General features: G+C 44.5%; 1 protein-coding gene across 1 annotated transcript in view; it reads right to left on the bottom strand.

Moving 5' to 3' along the window:
- METTL15 (methyltransferase 15, mitochondrial 12S rRNA N4-cytidine) overlaps positions 1–13881 on the bottom strand; it is a 107416-nt gene extending 93535 nt beyond the window's left edge. The window contains exon 1 of the mRNA XM_075280855.1: positions 13690–13881. Coding sequence (XP_075136956.1) covers positions 13690–13872 — 183 coding nt within the window. The 5' untranslated portion in view covers positions 13873–13881. The remainder of the gene's footprint in view (positions 1–13689) is intronic.
- Between the last annotated feature and the right edge of the window lie 2073 nt (positions 13882–15954).

Here is a 15954-nt window from a genome sequence, read left to right as displayed (position 1 = left end):
GCTCAGTGTGTGGGGGGGGAAATGTGGATATAGTACTACTCAGTGTGGGGGGGAATGTGAATGTAGTACTGCTCAGTGTGTGGGGGGGAAATGTGGATATAGTACTACTCAGTGTGTGGGCTGGGAAATGTGGATATAGTACTACTCAGTGTGTGGGCTGGGAAATGTGGATATAGTACTACTCAGTGTGTGGGCTGGGAAAGGTGGAGGTAGTACTACTCAGTGTGTGGGGGGAAATTTGGATGTAGTACTGCTCAGTGTGTTGGGGGAAATGTGGATGTAGTACTGCTTAGTGTGTGTGTGGGAAACTTGGATGTAGTATTACTCAGTGTGGGGGGGGGGAAATGTGGATGTAGTACTGCTCAAAGTGTGTGGGGGAAATGTGGATGTAGTACTGCTCCGTGTGTTTGTGGGGAGGGGAATGTGGATATAGTACTGCTTAGTGTGTGGGGGAAATGTGGATATAGTAGTGCTCAGTGTGTGTGTGGGAAAAGTGGATGTAGTACTGTTCAGTGTGTGTGGGGGAAATGTGGATATAGTACTGCTCAGTGTGTAGGGGTGAAAAGTGGATGTAGTACTGCTCAGTGTGTTGGGGGAATGTGGATGTAGTACTGCTCAGCATGTGGGCTGGGAAATGTGGAAGTAGTACTGCTCAGTGTGTGGGCTCTGAAAAGTGGACATAGTACTGCTCAGTGTGTGTAGGGGAAATGTGGATGTAGTGCTGCTCAGTGTGTGTAGGGGAAATGTGGAAGTAGTACTGCTCAGTGTGTGGGCTGGGAAAAGTGGACATAGTACTGCTCAGTGTGTGTAGGGGAAATGTGGATGTAGTGCTGCTCAGTGTGTGTAGGGGAAATGTGGATGTAGTACTACTCAGTATGTGGGCTGGGAAAAGTGGACATAGTACTGCTCAGTGTGTGGGGGATGGTTGAGGTAGCAGTGCTCAATATGTGGGAGAATGGTGAATGTAGCAGAGTGTGTCCTAAAGTTGGAGGTATCAGAGGTAGCAATCTGCATACAGGGAGGAAACATGGGTGTAGCAGAGATGTGTGTGTGTAGGGGGAAAACAGGGAGGAGGCAGAGCTGTGGAGATCATTGAGTTAGCAATCTTCGTGTGTATTAATAAAACAGGTAGCTGAGCTGTGTGTGGAGAGAACATGGAGGTAGCTGAGCTGTGTGTGGGGAGAACATGGAGGTAGCTGAGCTGTGTGTGGGGAGAACATGGAGGTAGCTGAGCTGTGTGTGGGGAGAACATGGAGGAAGCTGAGCTGTGTGTGTAGCAGAGGCATGTATGAAGTAAGAAGCAGCATATCAGAAGCAATCCACAACTAAAAAGCGCAACAGCATCCAAATATAGCTGACTTTTTAATGAGACTAAGTACTATAGCGGGGGAGGGGATCCTGTTTTCAGAAAGTTTGGGACCGTTTTCCTAAAGAAATGCCTTCAATGTGCTTAGGGATTTATTCAGACAGCGAACATTCAAAGGTGGTGCAGATTTTATCAATTTATTCTGCGGATTCCCACACAATTAAAAAATATTCAGGGATTGCAATGTATCAGGCCCCCTAATGTACAGAGACACAAAGCTGCCGAAAGTTACTGCTCAGAATTCAGAACATGACACATAATATGGATATGACTACAAAAATCACATTGCAATGATCCATCCCATAATTGTATTATACACAACAGCAACATTTTGCATTGATTTTTTTATGATACAAGATCTAGCAAAATTGTGTTTCCAAATAAAACCAGACACAAAAGCAAAGAAAACATCGAGCCGCCCACACAGCAAAGAAAAAAAAAAGTCAAAATTCAATTTCTAAAGCGAGGGAAGCCACATCTGGAAGAAAGTCTGTTTTACTACTGCGTATTCTGCCCACTCAAATCTGTACTTGAGAGTCTGTCCCATCTCCCCGGCGTGTGACGTACAGTCTGCACCAGACACTCGGAAAGGTGAGCGAGCTGTCAGAGACGCAGAAGCACAAAGAGTTAGCAGCGGCTGAAGCCGGACTGCAGGGCTCTGTGCACATATAGCAGGACTGCAGGTCTCTGTGCACACACAGCAGGACTGCAGGGCTCTGTGCACACACAGCAGGACTGCAGGGCTCTGTGCACACACAGCGGGACTGCAGGGCTCTGTGCACACATAGCGGGACTGCAGGGCTCTGTGCACACATAGCGGGACTGCAGGTCTCTGTGCACACACAGCAGGACTGCAGGGCTCTGTGCACACATAGCGGGACTGCAGGGCTCTGTGCACATATAGCAGGACTGCAGGTCTCTGTGCACACACAGCAGGACTGCAGGGCTCTGTGCACACACAGCAGGACTGCAGGGCTCTGTGCACACACAGCAGGACTGCAGGGCTCTGTGCACACATAGCGGGACTGCAGGGCTCTGTGCACATATAGCAGGACTGCAGGGCTCTGTGCACACAAAGCAGGACTGCAGGGCTCTGTGCACACATAGCAGGACTGCAGGGCTCTGTGCACGCATACCAGGACTGCAGGGCTCTGTGCACACATATCAGGACAGCAGGGCTTTGTGCACACATAGCAAGACTGCAGGGCTCTATGCACACATAGCGGGACTGCAGGGCTCTATCTATCTATATCTCAATTAATGAAAACTATTTGGGAAGAATCGGCTGTGTATGTTATGACCCGGCAGGTTAGCACATGGACAGTCATGTCGTAGACCCCTCAGTACATTAGGACTCCTTTACCAGACTGTTTGCAGGGTAGCGCTAAATTAAAATGGAAATTCACACGTTTGTCTAAAGGTCAATGAACTGCCCCCTCGGGACCCAGCTCACAATTAGCATTGTATTTAATACACCATTACACTTAGATTAGTCCCGCAGGGAGCGTCGCATTGTCGGCCTTACTCATAATTACCGCTTCTTTAGTGTCATCTGTGAAAGAACATCCTTATCAGCGCTAAAATAATAATAATGCAATATAAAGCCTTAAAGGGGCTCTTAAAGGGGTGTCCCATATGCAAAGGACAGGGGAGAAGTGTATGATTACAGGGGGGCCCAAACAACAGGTCCCCCAGTGATCAGAGGGAGCATAAGTCCCCCTAAAGCCATTGAGTCTGTGTGACCAGTGCTCCATTCATTTCTATGGGGTGCTGCAGCCCTATTGAAGTGAATGAAGAACATAGGCCCACCATTCCCAAGGAGGTTTTAGAGGGACTTTTGGTCCCCCGTCCCCCTGAATGTGTCCAACAACTATCATCCATAGTGGATTGTGTTTGCTATGGGCTCCTATGTGAATAGAGGTGTTACCTTCCATTGTAATCCTGTCACAGGGATTACCGAGATAAAATGAACCCACTGGGTTACTACAGATGTGGAGCTGGTTGTGGAGTCTGCAGGACATGTGAATAGGCAGATTTGTAGTAACCAAGGCAAAAGGAGGAAATTTGGATGAGTGAAAGTCTGGGAAGGTGGAGTTTGTTCTCAACGGCAAACAGGATGAGGTCAGGGCAGGCAGAATACAGGCACAAGGTAAATGGGCAAAAAAGTCAGGACGGGAAGCAAAGGGAAAAATATGGTTACAAAACAAAACAATGGCAAATATAACAGGAACAGAGATTGTCTTAGTATAGTACAGGGACCGAGCTGACCTTATTGCTCAAGTCCAGAGTAATGGGGATGTTCCTAATTAGACTGGGCTGACCACCTGGAGGCGCTGCACAGAAAGGGCCACAGCAGGCTCTACCTGCTCAGGAGGCTGAGGGCCTTCGGAGTCCAGGGGACACTTCTTAGGGCCTTCTTCAACTCTGTGGTTGCCTCAGCCATCTTTTTCGGTGTGGCCTGCTGGGGGAGCAGTATATCAACCAGGGACAGAAATAGACTTGACAGGCTGATCAGGAGGACCGGCTCTGTCCTGGGGGGCCCCTTGGACCCAGTACAGGTGGTGGGTGACAGAAGGATACTGTCTGTGGTGACCTCCATGCTGGAGAACAAATCCCACCCCATGTATGAGACCCTGATGGGACTTGGCAGCACTGTAAGCGACCGTCTGCTTCACCCCAAGTGTGAGAAGGAGCTATCGCCAGTCCTTCCTTCCAACTGCGACCAGGCTGTATAATCTACATCAGACCAAGCACAGACACTCCGCACAGAGAACTAATGATTATGATTAAGATGTCTTCCTTCTTTCTCTTCTGTTCCTTAGCTGCTATGGACTCCTAGTATATCTTCTCTTCTCAGCATATGTGTGTCTACGTCTGTATTATATTAATGTGTATTATCCTGTATCTGTATTACTAGGCTGCTGTAACATGCTGAAATTTATTAACCGGTTAAGGACCGCCGTACGTAAATTTACGGCCTGCGGTCCAGGTACCTAAAGACCAGACTATTGTCAAAATACGTCCTGTCTTTAGGTACCTTCTTGGCGGGGGGAGGGGTGCGGGGAGGACGGGGGTTAGGTGTTACTAACACCTAACCCCTTCCTCAATAACGTCCAGTCGGAACTGAGTCCGACTGGACGTTTTAACCCTTTTGATCGCGCCGTGAAACATCACGGCGCGATCGAAAGGCATCCGCCAGCAATTGAATCAGATCGGCACCCCCCGCGGCGAGATTGGAGGGTGCCGATAGCAGTAAAAGGTAGTCTGGGGTCTGGCCAGTGACCCCAGACTGCCCGGAGCCCCCACATACCTGGTGATCCTGCCAGGACCTTCTGATGTCAGGCTGTGCGTCTACACAGCCTGACATCCTGCTACGGAATGCCATGTGGGACACCTGCAGGCTGTGTCTCACATGGCATTCTATATCAGCACAGTATTGCTGATTGAAGTGTCCTAAATGGACACATGAAAAAGTAAAAAAAAAATAAAATAAAAATAAAATAAAATGAAGTGTATGAAAAAAATTAATAAAGTAATAAAGCCCAAAAATCCCTTTTTCTCTATAGAAAATGAATTATATAAAAAAAAGAACTAAAAAGTAATAAAAACAATGCATATTTGGTATTGTCGCGTCCATAACAATCTATACAATAAAACTGAAATAATATTTAATGTACACGGCGAACGCCGGAAAAAAAACCCGGAAAAAACTCGCCGGAAGTAATGATTTTTCGCCGTCTCACCTTACAAAATATACTATAAAAAGTGATCAAAAAGTCATATGCATCCGATAACAGTACCAATAAAAAGCGCAGGTTGTCCCGCAAAAAATAAGCCCTCAACCAACACTGTCAACCGAAAAATAAAAATGTTACGCCTCTCAGAAGATGCTATGCAAAAAACATTGATTTATGTCCCCAAATGTGTTTTTCCTCTGCAGAACTAGTAACACATAAAAAAATAACATAAATGAGGTATCGCCGTAACCGTACCGACCCGCAGAATAAAGGACACATGTTACTTATACTGTACGCTGCATGGCGCAAAATTAAAAAAAGTAAAACTCAATGCCAGGATTGATTTTTTTTTTTTAAATCCAGCAAAAAAGGGTTAATAAAATGTATTCAATAAGATGTAGACACCCAAAAACGGTGTCATTACGAAATGCATCTCATCCCGCAAATAACAAGCCCTTATATGGCTGCGTCACCAGAAAAATAAAGAAAATATAGCATCTAATAATGTGAAGACAAAAGTCCGCAAAAATCGCCAAATTATTAGAACACAACTGGCTGCGGCAGGAAGGGAATATATAAGCTGTGCGAGCGGATATCAGGGGACACCCCATATTTACAGCTTATGAGGGAACGGACACCAGAAGTGACCCCCAGAGTGACTCCCCCAATCATAGGAGCTACTGGGACATAGTACAGAATTTGGTGTCCCCAATGTCTTCCGCACCGCTTATATATTCCCTCTTCGCCATCCGCTGTGCAGTCACATCTGGCATACTAATCCTCACTACACCCCCTGATACATTCTTTGAGGGGTGCAGTTTTCAAAATGGGGTCACTCCTTTGGGGAATCCACTTTTCTGGTACCTTACAGGCTCTACAAACATGACATGGCGTCCAGATACCAAACATCTGAATCTGTACTCCAAAAGCCGCATCGCGCTCCTTCCCTTCTGCGCCCTGCTGTGTGCCCAAACTGCAGTTTATGCCACATGTATGACACATGTATGCCACTGGTGTACCCGGGATAACGTACGTAATGTCATATGTGGGTATAAACTGATATTGGGGCACAGCCAGACACAGAAGGGAAGAACGGTTATTGGGTTTTTGGAGCACAGACGGTTTGGTTTTTGGATGCCATGACACTTTTGCAGAGCTGAAACGCCAGTAACGTGGAATCCCCTGATATGAGATGTTATTTTGGAAACTACACCCCTGAAGGATTTATCCAGGGGAACAGAGAGCATTTTTAACCCCCAAGTGTTGCTATAACTTATTATCCATAAATGAATACGAAGCTGATTGTGAAAGGTGAAAATGACCATTTTTCCAGGAATACGTCCTTTCAGTGCGTAATATGTTGTGCCCACCTTGTATCAGAGATGAACGCTCTGAAAGCTGTTGTGCCCAGGATACCCACTTAACAGTTTTTGGAGTGTCTCTGCTGACATAAGTCGGGCACAACATGTTGCACACTGAAATGGCAAATCAGTAAAATCTTCATTTTTAACTTCTCTATCAGTTGCGATTTCATTTCTGGAAACTAAATAAATGCAACACTCAAGGGTTAAAAAAATCTCGCTACACCACTTGATAAATCCCATCAGTGGGCTAGTGTCCAAGATGGGGTGACATGTCTGCAGATTCCACTTTATTGGCAATTCAGGGGCTTTGCAAAAGTGGCATGGTGTGCTCCAAAAACCAATATAGCGCTCCTTTCCTTCTGTCCCCGGCTGTGCCCAAACAGCCATTTATACCCACATATGGCATTAAGTCTGTTATCCGGGGTACACCAGTGTCATACATGTGGGCATACACTGCTATTTGGGTACCCAGCAGGGCGCAGATGTGAAGGAGCAATATGTGCTTTTGGAGTGCAGATTTAGATTCTTCGTTTTTGGACACCATGTCACATTTGCAGAGACCCTAAAATTGCCCCTACAAAATGGGGTCACTTCTTGGTGAATTCCAGTTTACTGGCACCTCCAGGGCTCTGCAAAAACAACATGGTGCCCAGAGGGTCCCTCTAAATCTCTACCCCAAAAGCTAAAACGCACAGTGGTCCTTCCCTTCTGAGCCCTGCTGTGTGCCCAAGCAGTAGTTTACACCCACATATATAATTTTTTGCCCCTCGGGATGGCCCCTTAATAGTTTTAGGAGTGTAGGTCTCTGACAACACAAAGTGGGTGCAACGTATTGGGCACCGAAATGGCATATTTTTAAAAATTTCAATTTTCATTTTGTACATTAATTTTTGGGAAGCATTTTAGGCTCAAAATGATAATACCCCTTGATACATTCCTTGACAGGTGTAGTTTCTAAAATGGGGTCACTTTTGAGGGGTTTCCACTGTATTGATACTTTAGGGTCTCTGCAAATGCGACATGGCACCTGAAAACTATTCCAGCAACATCTGCCCTCCAAAATCCAAATAGCGCTCTTTCCATTCTGAGCCCCAACATGTACCCATACAGCAGATTATGGCCACATATGGGGTATTGCCGTGTTCAGAAGAAATTGTGTAACAAACTTTGGGGGGATTTTAATTCTTAAACTATTTGCAAAATTAAAAATATGGCGCTAAATGGACGATTCATTGGGAAAAAAAGTAATATTTCATTTTCACGTCCCAATGTTAATAAAATCTGTGAAACACCTGTGAGGCCAAAATACTCACTCTACCCCTAGATAAATTCTATGAGGGGTGTAGTTTCCAAAATGGGGTCACTTTTAGGGGGTTTCCACTGTATTGATACTTTAGGGGCTCTGCAAATACGACATGGGACCTGAAAAATATTCCAGCAAAATCTGCCCTCCAAAAGCCAAATAGCCCTCTTTCCATTCTGAGCCCCGCCATGTTCCCATACAGCAGATTATGGCCACATATGGGGCATTTCTGTGTTCAGGAGAAATTGTGTAACGAACTTTAGGGAGCTTTTTCTCCTTTATCCTCTTGTGAAAATTAAAAATTTGGGGCTAAATTGACAGTTTGTTGGAAAAAAAGTAATTTTTCATTTTCAAGGCCCAATGTTAATAAAATCTGTGAAACAGCTGTAGGGTCAAAATGCTCACTCTACCCTTTAATATGTTCTGTGGGGGGTGTAGTTTCCCAAATGGGGTCACTTTTAGGGGGTTTCCACTGTATTAGTTCTCTAGGGGCTCTGCAAATGAGACATGGCACCTAAAATTATTCCAGTAAAATCTGCCATCCAAAAGCCAAATAGCGCTCCTTCCATTCCAAGCCCCGCCATGTTCCCATACAGCATACTATGGCCACATATGGGGTATTGCCGTGTTCAGGAGAAATTGTTTAACAAACTGTGGGGGGGCTTTTACTCCTTTAACCCCTTGTGAAAATGAAAACTTTGGAGATAAAGTGACATTTTAGTAATTTTTCATTTACACATCCCAATGTTAGTAAAATCTGTGAAACAACTGTAGGGTCTAAATGCTGACTATACCCCTTGATGAATTCTGTGAGGGGTGTGGATTCTAAAATGGGGTCACTTTTGGGGGGTTTCCATTGTTTTGGTACTCTAGGGTCTCTGCAAATAAGGCATGGCGCCTGAAAATTATTCCAGCAAAATCTGCTGTTCAAACACCCAGTGTCGCTCCTTCCCTTCCATGCACTGTCGTGTGCCCAAAAGTCAGTTTATACCCACATGTGGGGTATTTCTGTGCACGGGAGAAATTGCACAATAAACTATCAGATGCATTTTCTCCTTTAACCCTTTGTGAATGTGTTAATTTTAGGTCTAAATGAATGTATTAGTGAAAAAAAATGAAATGTCTAAATTTCACTGCCATATTATTTTTATTCTTATGAAATGCTTAAAGGGTTAACAAACATCCCAAATGCTGTTTTGAATAATTTGAGGGGTGCAGTTTTGAAAATGGGGTAATTTATGGGGGTTTCTATTATACAGGCCTTTATAATTACTTTCAGAACTGAAGTGGTCCCTAAAAAATTGGTTTGGAGAATTTTCTTGTAAATCTGGAAAATCGCTGTTACACTTTTAAGCCTTGTGACATCCAAAATAAATTAAAAGACAATCAAAAGATGATGCCAATATAAAGCAGAGATATGGGAGATAATATTTATTCATGTATTTGGATGGTATGACTATCTGCTTGAAAAGTAGAGAATTTCACATTTTGAAAATTGCAATTTTTTTCAAATTTCCATCAAATTTCCTAGTTTTTTTATAAATAAATGCAAAAATATTGATTAGTGTTTACCACTAACATGAAGTATAATGTGTTACGAAAAAAACAATCTCAAAATCATTTTTGTAAGTTAAAGCGTCTCAAAGTTATTGCCATTTAAAGTGACACATGTCAGTTTTGAAAAAAGAGGCCTGGTCTTTAACATACTTTTGGGCCTGGTCCTTAACCGGTTAAAGGATTATCTTATCTTATGAAGCCCAGGGCAGCAGATGATTGGGCAAGGATTTGGTACAGGGCATTGGTACGACCAGTCCCTTAAAGGGGTTATGTGGGGAGCACAAAAAAAAAAAATTCCAAATACATTCACTGGATTGGATAAGCCTACTAAGTCTACTAATATACATCCACCCATCAGCCCCACGCTTAGGTTTGCAGAAGTCTCGTTCCTCTGTCTCTTCCATTCCAGGTCATGCGCTCTACTCTTACCAATTGCACACAGAGTAAAGCTGGATCAGTCCTACGACTGAGAGTCCGAGGGTCGGCAGGGTCAGCAGAGGAACAAGATTTCCGGGATATTGCTGCATTCTGCAAACCTAAGAATGGGGGCGACCGGGGACTAGTACGTAGGAATAACCAGTACAGTGAAAGCACTGGGAAGAAGATGTGACCGTGCGGCTAAGAACACATGACCAAGAAGAGAAGAGACCTGGGCAGGAAACAAAATGAAAAATGGATACAGGGGCCACAAATAAACAGTATACATAACATATACCATCATTCCCCATATATACCTAGCACGACACCATATATACCAGTAGTACTATACCACATAGCGTACAGATCCTTACGTCCTGCTTTGCTAGTCACTCAGTAGGTCATGAAATGCTGCGGCCGCCGGAGGATCCTCACATTGACTCATGTGTAATTAGGCTTAATATATGTGTTTGACGTCTTTACATGTGAAGCCCCTCGTACACCCATATGTCGCAACGGCAGGAACGGGCCAGATATCTTATATTATTCCAATTTGTGTAATTAAAGTAAATGGGGCGAGAAGTGCAGATGTTCACCCGTAAACAGACAAGTGAGAGACGCGGGGAAGGCAGATTATATACAATGTGAGCGAATACACATAGGGGGAGGCAGATTATATACAATGTGTCCGTCTATATATAGGGGAAGGCAGATTATATACAATGTGAGCGTCTATATATAGGGGAAGGCAGATTATATACAATGTGAGCGTCTATATATAGGGGAAGGCAGATTATATACAATGTGAGCGAATACACATAGGGGAAGGCAGATTATATACAATGTGAGCAAATACACATAGGGGAAGGCAGATTATATACAATGTGTCCATCTATATATAGGGGAAGGCAGATTATATACAATGTGAGCGTCTATATATAGGGGAAGGCAGATTATATACAATGTGAGCGAATACACATAGAGGAAGGCAGATTATATACAATGTGAGCGAATACACATAGAGGAGGCAGATTATATACAATGTGAGCGAATACACATAGGGGAAGGCAGATTATATACAATGTGAGCGAATACACATAGGGGAAGGCAGATTATATACAATGTGAGCAAATACACATAGGGGAAGGCAGATTATATACAATGTGAGCGAATACACATAGGGGAAGGCAGATTATATACAATGTGAGCAAATACACATAGAGGAAGGCAGATTATATACAATGTGAGCGAATACACATAGGGGAAGGCAGATTATATACAATGTGAGCGAATACATATAGGGGAAGGCAGATTATATACAATGTGAGCGAATACACATAGGGGAAGGCAGATTATATACAATGTGAGCGAATACACATAGGGGAAGGCAGATTATATACAATGTGAGCGAATACACATAGAGGAAGGCAGATTATATACAATGTGAGCGAATACACATAGAGGAGGCAGATTATATACAATGTGAGCGAATACACATAGGGGAAGGCAGATTATATACAATGTGAGTGAATACACATAGGGGAAGGCAGATTATATACAATGTGAGCAAATACACTTAGGGGAAGGCAGATTATATACAATGTGAGCGAATACACATAGGGGAAGGCAGAGTATATACAATGTGAGCGAATACATATAGGGGAGGCAGATTATATACAATGTGAGTGTCTATATATAGGGGAAGGCAGATTATATACAATGTGAGCGAATACACATAGGGGAAGGCAGATTATATACAATGTGTCCGTCTATATATAGGGGAAGGCAGATTATATACAATGTGAGCGTCTATATATAGGGGAAGGCAGATTATATACAATGTGAGCGTCTATATATAGGGGAAGGCAGATTATATACAATGTGAGCGAATACATATAGGGGAAGGCAGATTATATACAATGTGAGCGAATACATATAGGGGAAGGCAGATTATATACAATGTATCAGTATTTTTTGATTTTTGGATCGTTTCATTATTTGGGATTATTTTTTGTTAATTTTACTTCAGTGACAATTACATACAGTTTTACATTTCTAAGTATTTTTTTATATTTTTTGATTATTTTATATTTTTTGTTATTTTTCCTTTAGAGGTAATGACATCAGTTGTAAATGTATTAGTCATTTTTATCACATTGGATAATTTTTTTTTTTTTTTTTTATTCTTTTGATTTCAGTGATAATTCCAGTTTTCCATTGATTAGTATGTATCACTTTCTTACACATCAGTAATGATAGATTATATTTTTGGCATCTCATGATGAATTTGTTTGAATCTGTTATCCATAAGATGTGTGAAGGCCGCCCACACTAATCCTACAGTCTATACACAGTGTGGGAATGTGAGGAGTGGGACGTGTGGACTTAAAGGGGGTTAATAAAAGCCAGCCCACCCTTCCAGACCCCAGGCCTCAGCAGTGACCTCTTTACAAATGGCAGCGGTCACTTCCTGTTTGTGAAGAGGTCACCACTGAGGTCTATGATTGGCTGCAGCCGTCCCCTGACACAATAGGATGTCACTGGTGACATCAGCCAGGGGACTGGACCTGACACTGCTGGAGGCAGAGGATCGGGAGAGGTGAGTAATTTATTTATTTTTTTATGTTTATGGCCCTTTTAGAACTATTACATTATTTAAAAAAAATAACCACTTTAAATTTTTACATTTACTGAAATGGATATTTTTTTAATTTATTTATTGCCTATCCAACAGCTGGTCCCCACACAGATCAGCTGTTTGTGGTCACTTCCGACACCTGTAATAAATATACAAGGAACCAGAAGCAGATGGCTCTGGTCACTGTGTAGCGAGATAACGGGCTCAGCTCACATTGACAACCTCTTTGTCAAAAGCGTTATAATGATGAGCTATCTAGAAGATGAACAACAGATCAGCACCCCTACCGATCAGCTGTTTTCAGAGGCTGCAACAGTCACACAAGCACTGTGGACTCTTCCTGGCACACCAAGCACAGTGTGGTGAAATTTCCCCACTGTGGGACTATTGAAGGATTATCTTATCTTATAGTCATCCAGGCCAGGTGCGGCACTTGCACAAGCAGTTCAGCTGCTCCAAACACCTGGCTGATGTGGTGTGCTGGGTGTCGGACTTCTGTGTGCACACGATGTGAGGCTGAGTGAGCACCTGATGTGAGGCTGAGTGTGCACCTGATGTAAGAAAAAGTGAGCTCCTGATGTGAGGCTGAGTGTGCACCCGATGTGAGGATAAGAGTGCACCAGATGAGACTGAGTGTGCACCTGATGTAAGGAAAAGTGAGCACCTGATGTGAGGATGAGTGTGCACCCGATGTCAGGATGAGTGTGCACCCGATGTCAGGATAAGAGTGCACCAGATGAGACTGAGTGTGCACCTGATGTGAGGCTGAGTGTGCACCCTATATGAATCTGAGTGTGCACCTGATGTAAGGAAGAGTGTGCACCCTATATGAATCTGAGTGTGCACTTAATGTGAGGCTGAGTGTGCACTCGATGTGAGGCTGAGTGTGCACCTGATGTGAGGATGTGTGTGCACCCGATATGTTGTGAGGATGAGTTTGCAGCAGAATTCCTTCTGACTACATTCTGTGATACACTCACCTCTATAGGGGCTTCTGTTCTGTTGACCAGGAGCAGGATAAGACCTGTTCTATAATCATCTGTGTCATTGTAATAAATCCGAAGCCCCCACAGAGGCCAGTGCATCACCGAAAACACTCAGATGTCACCCAAGTGTCATCCAAGTGCATTCTGCTGCAAACTCGGCCCTGGGTCAGAAGCACACTCGGTCGTGTGCATGGGGCCTGAGGGTAGGTCATTAGTATTATAGTCCCAGAAACCGCTTTAAGTTCCCGGGGCTCGATACACTATTATGACATAAGATACATTGTATTTTGCAGAATGTCCATGTGCAGAGCAGCCACTCACCTGGCCGTCCCAGGGACACAAGCAGCTCACGACTTCATTAACCATCACAGGCTGGTGGAGAACTTTATCACTCGGTGTTTCTGAAGATGCGACTGTCTGACAAAACCTCCTGCACCGCAGCACAGAGGAGCCGAAGACTCTGCTGAACTTTCCACACGTCACCAGTCTCATTGAAGAATGCATCTTCCAGCAGGCAGCCAGCAGGGCAAGAAGGAAAACAAGAACATCTTGTGATTCTCACCGGTTGTGCCTTATAATAACTACAGTCAGAATTATATCTACTCAGAAAATAGCCAGAAAGGAAGATCCCTGTATAAGAACCCTGGAGCATGCGGCAGCCCCCCCCCCCCCCCCCCCCCCCCCATTCACTGCGGCCGGGACACAGGGGGGACTCTGGCCATACAGTCTTAAGTAGGACCCTCCACCAACTCTTGGTTGCACCTCTGAATTCAGAACTGCTGGAAATTTTTCTCTAGCCCCCGCCATCCCTGAGCAATTGGTGCTGTTGGTTTTAGCACCCAATATGCTAATTAGGATCCCTACTGTCAGGTGGGTGGTCCTAAACTGGAGCTTAACACCAAGGACTGCCCGCCTGACGGTAAAGGGACTCATTTTGTCCTCATTCTGACACTATAGGACTGCAACAGACAGCAGTATCTTCACCATCCCATAGATGTTGGGGTCTTTGTGGTCAGTAATGTGTCCTCTATGCTACGGATAGGGGATAAATAGGCTTTGCTACACAACCCCTTTAAGAATAGGGGTGGCGGGCCATGTCCGAGGCCTTAATGAATAGAGGGGTGGTGTGCATGAGCCGCTGTCACTTGTGAAACTTGTGTCTGAATCAGGAAGGGTTAAAACGAATGACATACAAATAAGCGAAATAAATTGAATTACCAGAGAAAAGTTAACAGCAGAAATTCAATTATACATATACAATTAGAATGTAAGAGAAGAGCGTGAGTCACCGCTCTCGTCCCATTCTCCAGGATGTGACCGGGGGATATGCAGATTGGGAAGCAATATATGAAAGGCGCAATAGAGGAGAATTACCATGAACTGCCGGCAAGGGCCAGCGAGCAGCCGCAGGGACCGTATACAGTAATCTATAGGGTGACTGCACACGACATCGCCATATGCAAAGTAATCCCTGCACGAAATGGACACTAGTACTATAAAAGGTAGGGAGACCATAGCCTAAGGCTGCAGAGAGGTGGGCAGAGAGATTTTGTGTCCTCCTATCTCCTCATAGATTGTAAGCTCTTGCGCCCTGGGCCCTGTGACCTTGTGTCCCCCTATTTCCTTATAGATTGTAAGCTCTTGCACCCGGGCCCTGTGACCTTGTGTCCCCCTATCCCCTCACAGATTGTAAACTCTTGCACCCTGGCCTTGTGTCCCCCTATCTCCTCATAGATTGTAAGCTCTTGTGCCCTGGGCCTCTGACCTCTTGTGTCCCCCTATCTCCTCATAGATTGTAAGCTCTTGCACCCTGGCCCTGTGACCTCTTGCGTCCCCCTATCCCCTCATAGATTGTAAGCTCTTGTGCCCTGGGCCTCTGACCTCTTGTGTCCCCCTATCCCCTCATAGATTGTAAGCTCTTGCGCCCTGGGCCTCTGACCTCATGTCCCCCTATCTCCTCATAGATTGTAAGTTCTTGCACCCTGGATGTTTACACTCCGATCGTCTTAATGTAGCCTAAGAGTGTTTTGTTTTTTCCTTCCATAGACTTATATGGATTGGAGGAGATAAAAATGAAAAACCTAGCAGAAAAGCAATGCAAAACACAAGCGTTTTTGCAGCTATTTTTTTTTTTTTATTCCCCCCGGGGTCTTTTAAGCTGTGTCCCTGCAATGCGTGGTCCTAACCGAGAGCCAGCATTAAGACATTGGTGACCTATCCGTAGGAGACCAAGGGTCTCACATCAGTAAGGTGCAGCTGATATCAGGACAGAGGAGGGAGCCGGAAGCCGATGGCTCAATACACCGTGTAGTGGCCACTTCTGGTTACTGCAGCTCAAGAATACTGGAAGAAGAATCAGAAATGTCCTGGAACACGGGAAGTGTGGATGGACCGAGGCTCAAGTCCAAGACCCAGCAGTGTGAAAGTAGCCGCTGAGCTGAGACCACATTGCTGCTCGCCATGTGCCTTGGGTCATGGGAAAATTGTATCTGGTCTGTAGAGGAATGGGGAGCGCTGCCCTCGAGTGACGTCATCAGTTTTTGATCTTCTTGCAATTAGAAGTTGTTGACTTGGCACTAAGATTAG

This window comes from Leptodactylus fuscus, chromosome 7 (genome assembly GCF_031893055.1).
Source record: "Leptodactylus fuscus isolate aLepFus1 chromosome 7, aLepFus1.hap2, whole genome shotgun sequence".
NCBI lineage: Eukaryota > Metazoa > Chordata > Amphibia > Anura > Leptodactylidae > Leptodactylus > Leptodactylus fuscus.
This window is presented reverse-complemented; position numbering and strand designations above follow the sequence as displayed.